We start from the raw sequence: 15934 nt of genomic DNA on the forward strand, positions 1-15934 counted from the left end.
TTTATGAACAGCAGGATGCAAGAAATATAGAGTGCCTTGCAAAAGCATTCAGACCCTTCTTATGGTGTCCCATTTTTTAAAAATAGAAAGTGATGCATACATTTTTGTTTCAATTAGTATTTTATTCCAAACCTGAATTCTTAAACTGAAGACTTATAAGTCTAAGATAAGTTACACAAAATGTCGGTAAAAATTAAAAAAGAAAGAAAATGAAATATGTCGATTGTATGAATATGTTCGCATTGGTTTTTTCTAGGTAATGCAGTCCAGAGACATACAGTTACGTACTTAGCTTCTAGGAAAATTGGCCCAGGTGTGACTGTGTGCGTGTCTGTTTGTGCACCTGCCCCATGATGCACTGGTATTCTGTCCAGGGTATATCCTGCCTTGTGCTTGTTGACTGCCAGTTTCCCTGTGACCCTGAAATGAATAAAGTAGTAAGAAAATGTAAGGATTGTATGGATGAATGTTGATTGCATAAGAAAAGAAGCATCTTTGGCAGCAATTCCAGCCACAAGTATTCTTGAGTAAATCTCTACCAACTTTGTACACTGGCCTGGTTTAATTTGTACTGTTTTGACTTGGCAGATTTGCTTAAACTCTCTGAAGTTGTTAGTAGATTATGAAAAGCAGTTTTTAATAAACTTTTCCACAAATTCTCAATAGGATTTAAGTCAGGGCTTTTTTTTCTTAAGCCAGTGCAACTTTCTATTCTTGTGTTTGAGATCATTTCAAGTGAATTTTCACCTCAGCTTAAGTCTTTAGCTTAAGCCTTTATGCTGGTGCCATAACGTAATGTTGCCACCCACTATGCTTGACAGCAGGGCTGGTACTAAAGTAACTGGGTTAACCATTTGGTGATGCTCAGTTTTGGAGACATTGCTGTCTCTGTTTGATCTTTGCAGTGTCTGGATGGTACAATGCACTTTCTATTTCTTGATGATTTAGTAACTGTGCTCACAGGAATATTTGGAGCTTTTGGTATATTTTGAACTCCTGATCTGTCATAATGATTTTATCACTGATTTGCTTTGAAAACTCCTTAGTCTTTGCGATTGAGTCTTTGCTTGAAATTCACTAGCTGACCAAAAAACCTCACAAAGATTGGTATTTGTATTCTGAAATCATGAGAATCTCATAGACAACTTGTGTGTCTCAATGACTCAATTAATTGTGTGGCTCATTAAGGTACGTTTGTAGTCCTAAAATAATTCAGAGCACAAAATTAATTTTGCCACAGTATTTTGAAAATTTGTGCATTCATCACTCTTACATTTTCCTTACATACTAATTATCTATTTACTTCTTTATTTTGTTGTGTATATAGCAGATATTAATTGCTACTTCAAAGCCTAATGACTGCAAACCTTAAAACAGTCAAATGTGAAAACTGTGAGTCCTTGTGAATTGAAATGAATGAAAGGACAAGATCTAACTAACTGAAAAAATGATTTCTGTATCCCAGGCATAATTTCTCTGATTAGACAATGTGTGTCAGAGAATCATGTTTTGGTTGCATTTTAAAGTCCACAGGATAGAAAGGCTTATTCAGTTAACTCTGATTGCTTCAAGAAACATATAATGCCACACAATATTTTAATGCAAAAGAATGTTTTTTATTAATAGAAATCTGCTGACTGTCAAATTTTTAAACAAATTCCAATGTATGATTGCTTAAATGTCATCTTCAGGAAATGAGATATGAGCTTTGAATATCTTGAGGCAAACAGTGATACTGCAATGAAATACAATGTTAAAGTGAGAAATGTCACAACATTATCAGAGAAACAAATATTGTTGTTCATTGCCAAACAAATTACTCTAGCCCAGAATTTCAAAACTGGTCACATTTCCTTCAGAGGCTTGCTACATGGGTAAAGCTAATCATATAAACTCATACAAAAATAATAAAATGTTTGCATCCAAATTGAAGGTAAAACAAAATAAATGTATACGAGCAAAGGAAAGGCACTTATTGGTTATTTCACTCATTGATTGTCCATGTGGGACTGTTTCACGATTAACTATTAACATTTGTAGAAAGTATTAATTTCCCCTGATTTTCATATAGACTAGATGTTTTGTAATATAGCTTACCGAATTGCCTATTTGCTACCAATTGTGCAACTGCTTTACATTTTAGCAACATTAATGATTGTGCCTTTTTCCTGCTGCTTCTTTCAAGACATAAGACACACATAGGCTAGTTTGTTTTATTAGAATATTTCTTAGAAATCCTGAAAATGGCACAACAGTTTGCTTGACTTTACTTTTGAGCTATTTTTTCTTTTTAATATAGAGTAAATTACTCTTTGCTTCCAATTTTCTACCTAGATTGTATTCCTTTCCACCCTTCTCACAATTTTTTCTGCTCTTTTAACATCAATTATTGTCTATGTTTCACGTCTTTAGTCAGTTACATTTTAGTTAAAACAAACATGTTGAATTTCAATCAAGGATCAGTATCTAAATGTCCCAATCCAGGGAGATCATCATTTTAATGTAGTCATCTCATGGTTTATTACAGTTCATGTTAGTCTTTATAAAGAGAATAACCTCAAATATTCAACAAATTAATAATACAAATGGTGTTAGGACACACAATTAAAAACAGAAATTTAAATGGGGGGGCAAACATGAAATTACATTTGGAGGTATTTTGTGTTCTGTGATGGGAGCATTGTAAAGATAAAAAGTAGAAAAATCCATTTGCACAACAATCATCTCAGCAGTTCCTTAGAAATATGATGTATCTTGAAGGTCTGCGAAAAATAGTAAAAAATATGCACAGTTAAAAACAATATCAAGTTACAATGTGCACATAAGTATTCACTCCTCTTGCAAAGTATCCACATTTTGTTTTTGTCTTGCAATCATGATACTTTCCAATACAACTGTATGTTTTTTAATATAATCCAAACTCATAAAGCTAAAATATTCTGTTTATTTATAAATAAATTCAAGTTTTAAAGAAAAATAGAAGATTCTCAATTGTATAAGTATTCACCCACTTTGCTATGGCAACTCTAACTCAGTTCAGGGGCAAGCAAACATTTTGGATGGTCACAGAATTAGTGTAATTGTTTTTCTGTGTGTGTACTCAAAGTGGTTTAGCTTGAGTTCAGTGTAAATGCCTCTATCTCTGTAAGTTTGTAAGTTGCCTCAGATAAATATTGCATTTCAAGCCACAATACACAACACACAAAATACTGACTTAAAAGTAAATTGACTTGCATTGACCTGCAGTAAATTAACTATGAGGACCAATGAACCTTCCAAGAAGCAAAGGATTTAGGGACAAAGTGGTAGAGAGGCACAGATTAGGGGAAGCCTATGTATCTGTCACGGACGTCCAAAGGGACTAACCGTAGGGAGCAGGAGAGCGGAAAAAGACCCATATGCGTAGCGGCGAGACGGGAAAAAGGCCCGGGCTCATTAGTGCAAAGAGTTCAGGAATGCCGTATAGAAACCTATGCCCTCAGGGAGCGGACGTGGGGCGCCCTGGTGCTAGGCGGGTCTCAGGACATCCGAACGTCAATGCTGAGCCAGGACAGAGTGCAAGACCCGGAAATATATAGCCCAAGGGAAAGAGAGGGACAGGAAGGACAGCAGACCGGAAACTAGGGACAGGACAGAGAAGGAGCGCCCCCTGGCTGCGGAGGGCGTGACAGTATCATTATGAAATGTAATTTGCATCTTACCACCTGGGTACAGCCTAGATCAAGCCGCTGTTCCAATCTAATCAACCAAGTAAAAAAAGTTTGACATACAGTATTAAGTCAAACTCACAGTCCCTTTGTAAGCCAGATTGAATGACAAGAAAGAAGCCATTACCAAAAAAAGACTCATTTTAAATCTCATATGAAGTGTACTGCATACACATGGCAGGATTTATTGTCAGACAAGATAAACAGAATGTTAGGATATATAGTTAAAGTGCAGAATTTAAATCAAGGGATGTCATGTTAAAATTGTATGCAATTTTGGTCACCATGATATAAAAAAGACATTGCTGCTCTGGAACTGGTCCAGAAAAGAGCAATTCAAAGCAATGTCCTTCACTGAAAGGGCAAAGGAATTTAATCTTTTAAGTCTTGAACAGTTAAGACTACAGGGGGATGTACTTACAAGTAACAAAGGCATTTACAAAATTCCTCAGAATCAACAGTGAAACATGAATCAGGGAATGCTATATAATCAGGAGGATGTGAATTTGAAACTTTGAGCAGGGCCTCTTATTGTATGTCAAGAAACAGCTGTTTGAGATATGCAAATCAACTAGCTAATAGCAACAAAACAAGCTAGATGGGCCAATAGGCCTCATCTGATTTTGTAATCTTTATTTTATTCTTACAAAAGAAAACAAAGAGAAAGTAAATTAATTTATGACGTACAATGTGCATTTAGTTTTATTTATTTAATATGTTCTTTGTATAAAGTATGCAAAACATAATTGTGGTTCCAAATTTTGTGAACTACTAGGTGGAAATAACAACATAGGTGTACCTTTTGGTCTGTGCCTGTGCAGTCCAGTCACGTGTGAATGGATTTAGGACTTAAGGGACCCCAATGTGAGTTGGGTAGAATTAAGAATAAGCACTTAACCTAACCATCTTTTAGGAAACATGGGGTGCTCAGTGAATTTGAACACAGATAGAACTTTTAACTCCACATAGAACCTGAGGTAGCAGAATCAAAACCACAGACAAACCTGAGGTAGCAAATAACAAAAATGTGACTGTGAGGGCGTAGCTGTAGAATACATACTTCTTGGGCAGACTTTGACTTTTGTACATTCCCTTGTGTACTTTACAAAATACTGTATGTGTTGCAGAATGTTCTTTTATCAGATTTATCAGATGTTATCTCCTCGCAACTTTTGCTAGGGTAAGGATAACAGATTAACTCAGTTAATAAGTGATTCTTATTCAGGTTGACCTTAATCATTGATAACTAGGGTTGACCCAACCAGTGAGTACAGCTTTTGAGTAGTGGTGAATAAAACTGTTTGCTCAGTTAATCACCATTTGCATTAAAAGCAAAGTGGACTTACATTAGTTGTTCTAACCCACACTTCGTTTCCCTCGATAAACAACTGAAAAACAACACACATCATTAAATGATAGCATACATAATGTGGAAATTCAAAACAGAATAGTTTTAGTTGTAAAAGATGCTGTAAAAGATTAAATAATGTTAGTTCACAATTCAGGTTTCTTAGTATAAAAATGTAATGTCTTAACAGAAATGTACAGTATGCTGATCAAGGGAGAGTGTTTGAAAAAAATATTAAACACCCTGTTTTAAATATTTCTAGTTGAGTTATATACTAATTTACTAATATCCATACTTGGACTTACCCATTCCAACATTACTCCCAGAACAAGAAACTGTAATAAAAAATAGAAAGAGTAATTACTGTAATTACTGTAAGATATACAGTAATTTGTTTAGTGTGCTACTAACATAAACTCAATGACATTTACAAAGCATATTTTAAAACTTTTTTTCTATCCTATAATTGTTGCTTCCTGATTTTCTTTTTCTTCTCTTGTAATGCATCCGACTGATAACTTATTAATAAGAATTATTTTTAATAAGAAGAAAGTAGCATTGAAGAACCAGGTAGGCAGGTGTTGCTGCCTTCAATTAGAACTGTCTCCCCATTAATAGTCTGATTGTAGAAATCTTAGTCACTGTATAAAATGTTTGAAAGGCTGTTTTAATTTCTTATTTCTACGATCAAATACTGCCGTCCTCCCAAAACTACTCTTCCCTTTTCTATCAGGAGTATCTGTTCTGAACATGCCATGAACTGTAAATAAGAAAAACGGGACAGTGAGGGCTTAGCTTTACCAGAATATATTCTTCTTGGGCAGAATTTGACTTTTGTGCCATCCATTGAGACTGGGACCACCACAACGCTGTAAACATCTCTGCAGGAGACCTCAGTAATGTCGCAGTAGCTGGCACCAGGCGAGGGGCTACAGGTGTAATTGGCAAGAGACCCATAGAGGTCAGCAGTGTAGTTGTGGAGGCTGCCCGTGGAACGCCAGTACACTCTGATGGTGTTGTTGCCAACTCTGTAGAGCTTGACACTCATGGGGCAGCAGGCACCTGACAGAGTGGCAGAGGAATTACAGGATGCAAGGAGGGAAAGGTGTTATGGTGTTATGTTATGGCAATGTTTACATTTGTTTTTCCACGCGCAAAATCTGTAGAACTACAAACACCAAACAAACAAATTCACATTGGATCAATGCTGGTTTCAGTTGCCACTAATGCATCAAATCACTTTTTAACTGTAATGCTGTCAAGTATGTAATATTTACTATTATAATTCATCAGAGTTGTACTTACTGGAGGAGAACCCATGGTATGTACACTGTGATTTATGACCTGTTCCACTGATAGCTTGCATGGACACTGTGTAGTTGACGCCACAGGTGATGCATCCCAGCAGGCAGTGTGTCTGGAGTGTGTGACACTTGGCTTCTCCATGTGTTGAGTTCAGCATTGTGATGTATGACTGAGCTCCTTTTCCAGGCGACCACGTCACATTAGTCATTGACTGTGTCGCTTGACTTACAGTAAAGTTTTCGGGACAACAGGGTCCTGAATGGGAAGACATATTTGGTACAGAGGAATGTTACACCCTTTGAAACCGTTGATATCAAAACTTCTTGTTTAAGGGGAATTTGGGAAACATTTAATAAAAACCAGTGGCTTCAATCTATTTTTTAAAGTGACAGAGAAGCCCTCAGAGAACAACTATTGCATGCAATCCACTCAAAGTGCGAAAACTACCTGTCTCTAGTGGCAGAGTATAGCTTGGAAGACTTTCTCCTGCAGATGTAAAGGCAATGGCGCTGACATCAAAGACAGAGCCACAGGGCAGATTGGTGATCTGACAGGATCTCCCAGAGGTCCTACAGGAGTATGATTCAGCCTTTCCAAGAGCTCTCACAGTGTAGTTTGCTTCCTTGTTGTCTGCAGTCCAGGAAACGCTGTAGTTGGACGACGTTATCTGGGTGATATTCCAGATCTGGGGGGTGCAAGGAGCTGTAGGGCCACACAATATTGAAACTGGTCAGTAGGATTACAATGGCCTGAAACAGATGCAAGGTTGGGGGTCTTTTCAGGGGCTTGGGCACCTCAGCACCACAAGGTGAGCACCGTAATCCACGTCTCAGGTTCAGTACTGGGTTTTATCACAGGATGACCACTGCTGGGATCCTCTGAAGCTCCTGCACAGAGAATCCTGCAACCTCCCAGCTGCCTGCAGGCCAGAAGTGGTGTCTGCAGGGGGGAATCACATCTCCTTCCATTGACAATGAACCCCCAGTAATGTAGCCTCTGGCATGTAAAAAGTGAATAGCTCAAACGTGGGAGGATTAGAGGAATCTTTCAACTGTTTCTCATGCTTCCAGTTTCTGGGAACGTCTGTGTGTGGTTCAAGGGTTCATAACTGTGTGCTGCTACAGTTCTTTGGAAAGCTTCTTACATTTCGTTTAGTGTAGAGCAAGACATTTTAGTGTTCACACACCCAGAATATCCCCTACCTGTTTCGATATATTGATTTTTGCAGGTGGTATTGCAGCCACGGATTTCATTGCAAGACGTGATGATGACACTGAATCTGGTGTTACACTTTAGGGAGGACAAGGCACATACAGTAGCTGTGTCATTGCAGTGAACCTGATTAGTCCCATCAGCAGCCGTTGTCTCATATATCTCAGCACCACGCACAGGCGACCATGTAATCTCCAAAGTGTCGCTGGAGACAAGGGCTGGCACGACATTATCGGGACAGCAGGGTGCTGCAAAGACAACATGTTAATATTAAACTGGCTCTTTAATCCCACAACAATCTTGACATTCCATTCAACAAAATATTCTGTTGTCTTATTCATTTTCATTTTAGGTATCGTGGAAGATTTGCATTCTTAAGAAGCACAAGAAGTAGTGCGACAAATAGACTTCATTCTCAATATTAAATGCATCTCATAATAGAAAAGCAATGTGGATAGGTGTTCTGGTTTTGAGATGTAATAACCTCAAAGGACACTAAGCTGGTGTTTTATTTCATATTAAGTACTGAAAAATGCTTAGTTACATTAATTAAGATGTTATATGATAATTAATTGTTAGTATAAAACCTATTTAATTTCTGTCTTGAAAATGTATATGTGATGTAGTCCGATACCAAGTCTATATATCCAATTTTCCCTGTTTTGTAAAGATATTTGAAGAAGAATTTCTTCTGTACTTTTCAAAACATTTTCATTAAATCACAAGACAGCTGTGCATTTAATTATTCATTTGATTAGGCAAAAAACAGAACTACATATCTTATTATTAATATTATTTACAGTAATCTGTATAATACTATGTTATAAAAATCAACTCAGATAATCTCTTTTTACATCTGTAGAGTTTTATAGTGGATATGCTACCAATCCTTCTTCAACTGAACTTGTTCTAAACTTTTTCTTTAGAATCTATATTTTTCATTTAAAATGGTTTTAAAAACTGCTGTAGTATAGTTGACCCCTTTGATAGTCGACCCCTTTGACAGTTTTGTGTCTGTTCTGTTGAAGGTTCCACTTTCATCATGTAAACTAAAGGAAATATACAGTTTTGGGTTTAATATATACAATTCTAAACATCACTTAAACATGTTGCTGTAAATTAGGGTGATGCAGCAGTTATGAGGTTTGATGACAACAGTATATTGAACTGCACTATACAAATAAAACAAAATATTAATTACCATATAATTATGGAAAATAAGTGCATATATTTATGTGTGTAAAACATTAAATAAAACAATCCAAGTTAATAAGCATTATCGCTCACTGCATTTACATTAATGCATTACTGATTTTAACAGTTACTATACTTTGAGTTATGTTACTATTGTCTATAGACAACCTTTTTTCCTTGCCTGAAGACTTTAACTCTACAGAGCTATTGAAACATAAAGAATAATGTCTCTTTACCAGTAGTGTAGTTTAAGACTTTTCCTGAGGGACTCTGGCCAGCACCATTATAAGCAAAGACGCTGATGAAGTATGTGAAGCCACATTCAGAGTCGTAAGTGCATCTGTCCAGGGTGGTGTTGCACTGTTCCTCCTTGCCATCACCTCTTTTCACAAAGGCCATATAGTATTCTCCATAGATCACCTTAGACCAGGACACTGTGAGATTTCCAGGGCTGGGTTCCTCTATCTTGATATTTTCGGGAGCACAGGGAACTTATAACACAGAAAACAACAGGAAAATTAGTGTAAGTGTAATCAGATATATGAATCGTGAATCACGTGCTGTTAATGTAGCTGTGTTGTAGTCACAGGGGTAATATCTGTTGTACCAAGATTTTTACCAAGGATGTGTACAGCATGTGTGTGCTTTTTCCTACAAAATTGAAATTGAATTACATACATGTATAGAAGTGCATTACCACTCAATCATGAAGGCTCAGCTATGTATGTGTTTTTCACATGTTTTCACTTTTGAACAGCAGGTACATTTATAAAATACCTACAAGTTAAGAAGTCCTCAGGTTTGGAAGGGTTGCTGGGACCTGCTCTATTTGAAGCAATGACTGAGATGGAATAGTTTTGGCCACATGTCAGTGGTGATATCACACAGTTATCCTCAGATGAGGAGCAGTTCTGTCCATTTGAGCTCAAGGCTGTGAAATTATCTGCTCCTTCCACAAAAGACCAGGAAATCATAACGCCCATAGAGCGGCCAGTGAAGGAGACTTGAATCGAAGATGGGACAGCAGGTCCTGTGTTAACAACAAACTTAAGTGAGGATAAACAAGAGACAGTTTCGAACATACTATCTAAAGAGCACAATACAGTATGTTTTCCTTTTTCCACCTCCACAAAGCCATGTATAGCAAATGTGAAAAGAAACAAATCTTTTGGTATTATCCAAAAGGATCCTCTACCACAAATTAAAACAAGACTCTTACATATACTTATTGGTGACGCCTACAGCAATTGTTGTCCAAGTTGGTGGATGCTAGTTATGTCATTTTTACATTTCTTCTATCTTTATTTGTAGATCTAACTGCATTTTGAAACAAAGGCTTTCATAAGGCCCTTAGTCCAATAGGGTTAAGGAAAAGGGAAATGGCAAAAACTATAAAAAAACATTTTTTTCAACCTTCCCATATCCAATATCTGACCATGTGAAATAAATTCATAACGTCAATGAGCAACTCCCAATGTGATTCAATAATAAGGTACTTGAAGCAGCCTGGATTTTTAAAGCCCTTCTGTATAGCACTGAGGGAGAAACAGTACTTACGTGTGATCTGGGTGATAGTGTAATCATCGCCCAGGGTATTATTGGAATCCCAGGCATTGCCTTTGATTGAATAGGTAGTCCCAGCTTCTAGGCCAGTGAAGGTAATGTTGGTTTCTGTGGTGTTCACCCTGACCCGCTTGTCTGATCCTACCTTTATAAGGGAGAATGTGTACCCCACAGCCATGTAGACTGGATCCCAGGTTACCACAATCATGTCATTAGCAGGAGAGCTGGAATGGAGAATTGGAGCAGCAACAACTGTTGACACAAGAGTATGCATTCAATTGTTAATGACTCATTTCCTATTTGTTCCATACAATACCTTGTTTCTTTCATGTTTTGTAGCATTTATCTTATCTAATAGGAGAAGAAAACTGTTGACTGAAGATGATAAGTGTGAGCATCTAGACACAAGAATTGAGTAATAATAATAATTGCTTACACTTATATAGCGCTTTTCTGGACACTCCACTGAAAGAGCTTTACAGGTAATGGGGACTCCCCTCCACCACCACCAATGTGCAGCCATAGTGCACCAGAATGCTCACCACACATCAGCCATCAGGGGGGAGGAGAGCAGAGTAATGAAGCCAATTAATAGATGGGGATTATTAGAAGACCATGATTGGTAAGGGCCAATGGGAAATTTGGCCAGGATGCCAGGGTTACACCCCTACTCTTTTTGAGAAACTCCCTGGGATTTGTAATGACCACAGAGAGTCAGGACCTCAGTTTTATATCTCATCCGAAGGACGGCGCCTGTTTACAGTATAGTGTCCCCATCACTATACTGGGGCATTAGGACCCACATGGACCACAGCGTGAGCACCCCCTGCTGGCCCCACTAACACCTCTTCCAGCAGCAACCTTAGTTTTTCCCAGGAACTCTCCCGTCCAGGTACTGATCAGGCTCACATCTTCTTAGCGCCAGTGGGTTGCCAGTTGTGAGTTGCAGAGTGATATGGCGGCTGGCATATGCTGGCAATGGTCTGGAGTACAGACCATTGACTGTTTAACGCTGTTCAAAGGCACAGTAGTCCAAAACTCAGGTGGACGTTCCATTTCGTTTAGAACAGTAGATCGTTTACTTTATGAAACAAACTGAGATGGGTACCAGCAGTGCTAATGTCCTGACATAATCGACTGCCCTTTGCAGTCCGTGTTTCAACATTATGTCACATTACAGTGATGCAGATGATGTTGAAAGGGTAACTACTTTAACATAAAGTACTGCCTCTACTCTTTTGGAGTTTCCCCAACTGAAACTTAATTGCTTGTGTAAAACAAAAAAGAAAAACCTCACTTCTCCAGTCATTAACAGGAAAATCACTACGTCCTTGCAGAGCATGAAAAGGAATCAAATTACTCTTTTCTCCTTAAATGTCTTTTAGTCATGCTTGAGGAAAAACAACCTAGTTCTCAGGGTTTACTTTCTTCATGTTGTGTCATACATAAAGCGCAAGGGGGGGATACTGTTACAACCAATACAAAATGATGTCTCAGGCATCAACACTGCATATCAGACAACAATACTGCACCTCCACAAAAAGATGTCTTGTATAACAAGTGAAAAGTATTACCTCTTTAGCTAAGTAGCAAAAGTGAGTAGTAAGGAAACAGAATTTGTATACATATAATTACCTGCACATACATGCATATTATATGAAGTATATTTATATTAATATTAAATGTATTAATATTATTTGAATATTGATATAAAGACGTTTGCATAACATATAAATACACAAAATATTGTAATAAATACAAAGTTAAAAAAAAGAATACCCATATTTCAGTGCCTTCGGTTTTAAAACCAAATGTCAAATACTTTCATTTGACTTTTTTTTCTAAATAAAGTGAGTTAAAACTTCATTCTCCTGTGGGAAAAAAAATCACGTACCTGTACCTGAAATAATTAGAAAAATGTATTTTGTTTTGTAGTGAACCAGACTGCTTGTATAGTGTATAACTTTATGTGATATGTGAAAGCGGACTTCTCTAATGAGTATTTGCTCATAGCTCTAGAGACAAGGATACCTGTCTTTGCTTTCTTAGATAGGGATGGCTGGCTTCTCCCTCCCCCGTTGGCAGACATCACTCTGATGACATACTGTGTGGAAGGCTTCAGGTTGCGCACGGTTCCCGGAGAGTCTGCGACTGTAGTTTCTATGACTGATGTCCCATCCTCGGCTCTCAGGACGTAACTGGTTGCTCCGGGTACAGGACTCCATTCCGCCGTGATGCTGTCACTCATTTTCGAATATGCTTGTTCAAGGCTGGGTACCTCAGGAGCTAGACAAATACACCCCAGTAACAGCTTACTTATTAAGCAATGGAGATCAGATTATTTTAAGCTCTCCCCATTTTTTTTCTTTCATGTTTAATGAATATTTTCATTTCATGAATTTCTCTCATTTAAAATATGAATCTTTAAAAATATATAAATGAAACAGTGCAATTAAATTAACACCCGTTGATTAAACATAATCGTATAAATATTAGTAGTCGTATAAACAACAACAAGCGCTTTGAGAAGTCACCTTTAAAGGCGCTATATAAAATAAAGTTTATTATTATTCACATTTTAAAATTCTAAAAGAACTTGAATAAAGAACATACTGGTTTTATGGGGGGATTTTGTGAAAAACGTACCTGTGGTTTGTATGATCTCAGCAGCGGACAGGACTTGGCCAGTGTTATCTAATGCTTCCACTCTCACGGTGTAGTACGTGTTAGGGGAGAGTGAAGAAACGGACCCGATCGCTATAACTCCGTTGAACTGAACGAAGACCGGTGTTCCAGGAGAGTTTTTAGGTGTAGCGGTGACCTTGTATGAGTGAACTCCTGAAACCTTTGTCCATTGAACCGTGATGCTTCTTGATGTTACCGTGAATGTAGATAACGTTAGACCTGAAATGATCATACATGTTCTAACATTTGTAGAAAAGACTAAGTAAATTGAGTAAAAGAGAGCGTAAATGCGTCCGACATATGCAATCGTTTTTCTTAAGAGCTGAACACAAAGATTTGCAAAGCATCGAACATCCCCTGTTTGTACTATTAACAGATTCACTATTAAAACATCTTCATAATTAAATATTATTCCATTATTTTAGAGCTTACTGTATGTTAATCACGATAACATGAAAGCATGTCTAACATCCCTTGAGGAAACAGCCTGTATAACTAAGAGATTACTGTAGAGAATTGGGTCATTTATATAGAATCTTCTATATTATTTTAACACAATGTAATCAACTCTCATTTACAAATACAGCCCAGTTCCAGTTTGTTTTTATCTACCAATGGAGATCAGATAAGTTTTAGGTCTCAGCATTTTGTCATTTTTTTCTTTCATTTTGTCATATTTAATTGGCATAGCTAAGAAAAAAGTAAGGTACTGCACAATATCTATCGGGCAATTTCACAATCACAACACCTCCATTTTAATAAATGTTTGATTTACCTTTTTGAGCTTCAGTGATCTGTAAATTAAAGAAATGAAATTCGATTTACTTTACAATTCCATCGAAAAATTACAAAAGAAAAAAAGCAACCAAAGTTTGTGATGTGAATAGGAAATCAGCGCAACCTGTGTAAAAACAACGTTTTCGCAAAATAACTATGTTTTTAACTCCGATTAACCATAAATAAGCTTCATTTTGGAGAACTGTGCTATATTATCAGGAGGTACTGTTTCTTACCCAACCCCCCTCCCATCACCTCACTGAAACTTGTCTGTGGTCGGCAAGGCTAAGCCGCTGACAGGTACTGAAAGAGCTTGTGTTCTGAATAATAAATTCTTCCTTTTTTTTCTGAGGAGGACATGCATTTACAAAAGGCCACTTTCAGAAAGGATGAACGACAGAACTTCCTTTGTACACTCATTAACGTTGTTACTCGCATTCTTTAAACATGTTGTCTGTACATTCACATAAACACATAATTTGTATTGTTCCCAATGATTCTTACCTGAGACGTGCACATGCTTATGAAAACAATAAGCATAAACGATTTCATACTATTAGGTCCCATCTTCTAAAATGTCTTCTTTTATCTGATTCCAAAGAGCAGAAAGTCACCTTGGACTTAAGCTGTTGTTTCTTGTTTTCAAATCGGTGTTTTCGATTTGATGCTCACAGAGGTTATACTTTTTCTTTATTTTTTTACACTACAGATCTTTTTTGTTCATTTAGTTGAAATACTTAAGGCTAGCCCCACCTACTGCAAGCGTTTAGACTTATCATTGGCTTGAAAGGGAAGCAGACCTTGACAAGTGCCGCATACAGACCTCTTCCTCGCTGGATGATTATTTAGTAATAACAAGAATGATAATACGGTACATTTACTATTGAATGAAAACAATATGTTCATGTACTGTACTATGAATTGAAATGTGTGTAATATATAGGAAGGGGGTAGGATAACATTTTGCACTCTAAAGGATCAAAAAAAGTTATACACAAGATGTACACATACACATACAGTACACTGGCATTCAAAATTATTCTCTTCTTAACTGTGATGATTATAAATCCCTAAACAACAGGAAGGTATAAAATTGAATTGTTCACAAGGAAGTATGAAATTCAGTAAATCATTATTGGAGGTTTGCCACCTCTTTTAGTTTTTGCATCTTTTCCCAGGACAGGTATTATTTTAACTTAACTTTCTATGCATTTATTGATTGTGGTCTACAACCATTTAGCAAAAAAAAATATGTTTACATATACTTTCATTTCTTTCACTGGTTACCTTTCCATGTTGGAATGATGGAATAATTTTCAGTGTGTTTTTTATCCTTTCTTGGAGCTATAGAGCTTTCTGCAGAACTAACTCATTTATTTTATAGTCAGAGGAGGCCATTTGTATGGTACGTTTGTATAAGCACAATATCCACTCAGAAGCCAACCCGTAGTATCAGGGTGTTTTGCAACATGATAATGATGGAAATAACTTAAATGAATAAAAATTAGAAAGGAAGACGGGTTCTGAAACTGCTGTTCTGAATATTTTTGAAGATTATTTAGCGCCGTGCTGAGAATAAAACTGCATTGCACTACAGCTACTGGTGTAACTGCTAACAAGGGGATATGTTCAGATGATAAAAATACTGGCCAGAATGATGGGACCATGTTGACATTTGATTGAATATTTAGGAAAAACAATTTAATATCTATTTAAAAACAAAACTATGTATGTGTATGCATTTATTTTACTTGGCTTTTACTTCATTTATCACCATGAAACGATTACCTCTGGTGCAGGAGTGTTCAATATTCACTCAGTCTGATGATTGTTGGATCATTGCCCAAATTTATTGGAGGCTTTGCAACTGTCAACTCCTCAAAATTGCTTAAAGACACCTTTTTTCTATTACTAGAGTTATAATGAGTCTTACTCCTGGTTTCAAATGGCATTTCTGCTTTTCAGAAAGCACATTCTCACTTTTTGATTTTGTTGTGTATTGTGTGTGTTATTGTAAAGCTGAGAATGCTTTTTCAAAAAAGTTTTTTGAAAAGTGTTTATAAAAGGAATTATATTATCATTATAATTATTATTTTATTAGCCTGTTATTAGAAGGATGTGTATTGTACTTTAGATTTAAATT

At 36.8% G+C, this 15934-nt stretch overlaps 1 protein-coding gene across 1 annotated transcript; it reads right to left on the reverse strand.

Moving 5' to 3' along the window:
• Positions 1-1594: 1594 nt before the first annotated feature.
• fndc7a (fibronectin type III domain containing 7a) lies at positions 1595-14559 on the reverse strand. Its single transcript, XM_088598389.1, has 14 exons — positions 14296-14559; positions 13790-13808; positions 12976-13233; positions 12361-12615; positions 10324-10581; positions 9548-9796; positions 9003-9257; positions 7563-7820; positions 6808-7062; positions 6361-6615; positions 5857-6117; positions 5361-5390; positions 5054-5095; positions 1595-2762 (listed from the first exon to the last, which is right to left on the reverse strand). The coding sequence occupies exons 1-13, from the start codon at positions 14356-14358 to the stop codon at positions 5064-5066; spliced, it is 2448 nt and encodes an 815-aa protein (XP_088454515.1). The 5' UTR covers positions 14359-14559; the 3' UTR covers positions 1595-2762; positions 5054-5063.
• Positions 14560-15934: the final 1375 nt, after the last annotated feature.

The sequence above is a fragment of the Lepisosteus platostomus genome, chromosome 11 (genome assembly GCF_059453375.1).
Source record: "Lepisosteus platostomus isolate fLepPlt1 chromosome 11, fLepPlt1.hap1, whole genome shotgun sequence".
In the NCBI taxonomy this organism is placed as follows: domain Eukaryota; kingdom Metazoa; phylum Chordata; class Actinopteri; order Semionotiformes; family Lepisosteidae; genus Lepisosteus; species Lepisosteus platostomus.

Bases quoted from the DNA above. Each gene is read 5' to 3' on its own strand.
- fndc7a (XM_088598389.1), bottom strand. From the start codon at position 14,358: ATGGGACCTAATAGTATGAAATCGTTTATGCTTATTGTTTTCATAAGC. The intron at 9,797-10,323 runs GTAAGTACTGTT...TTGTTAACACAG, and splicing joins CACTATCACCCAGATCACAC to GACCTGCTGTCCCATCTTCG. The intron at 9,258-9,547 runs GTAGGTATTTTA...CTGTGTTATAAG, and splicing joins ACCTGAGGACTTCTTAACTT to TTCCCTGTGCTCCCGAAAAT.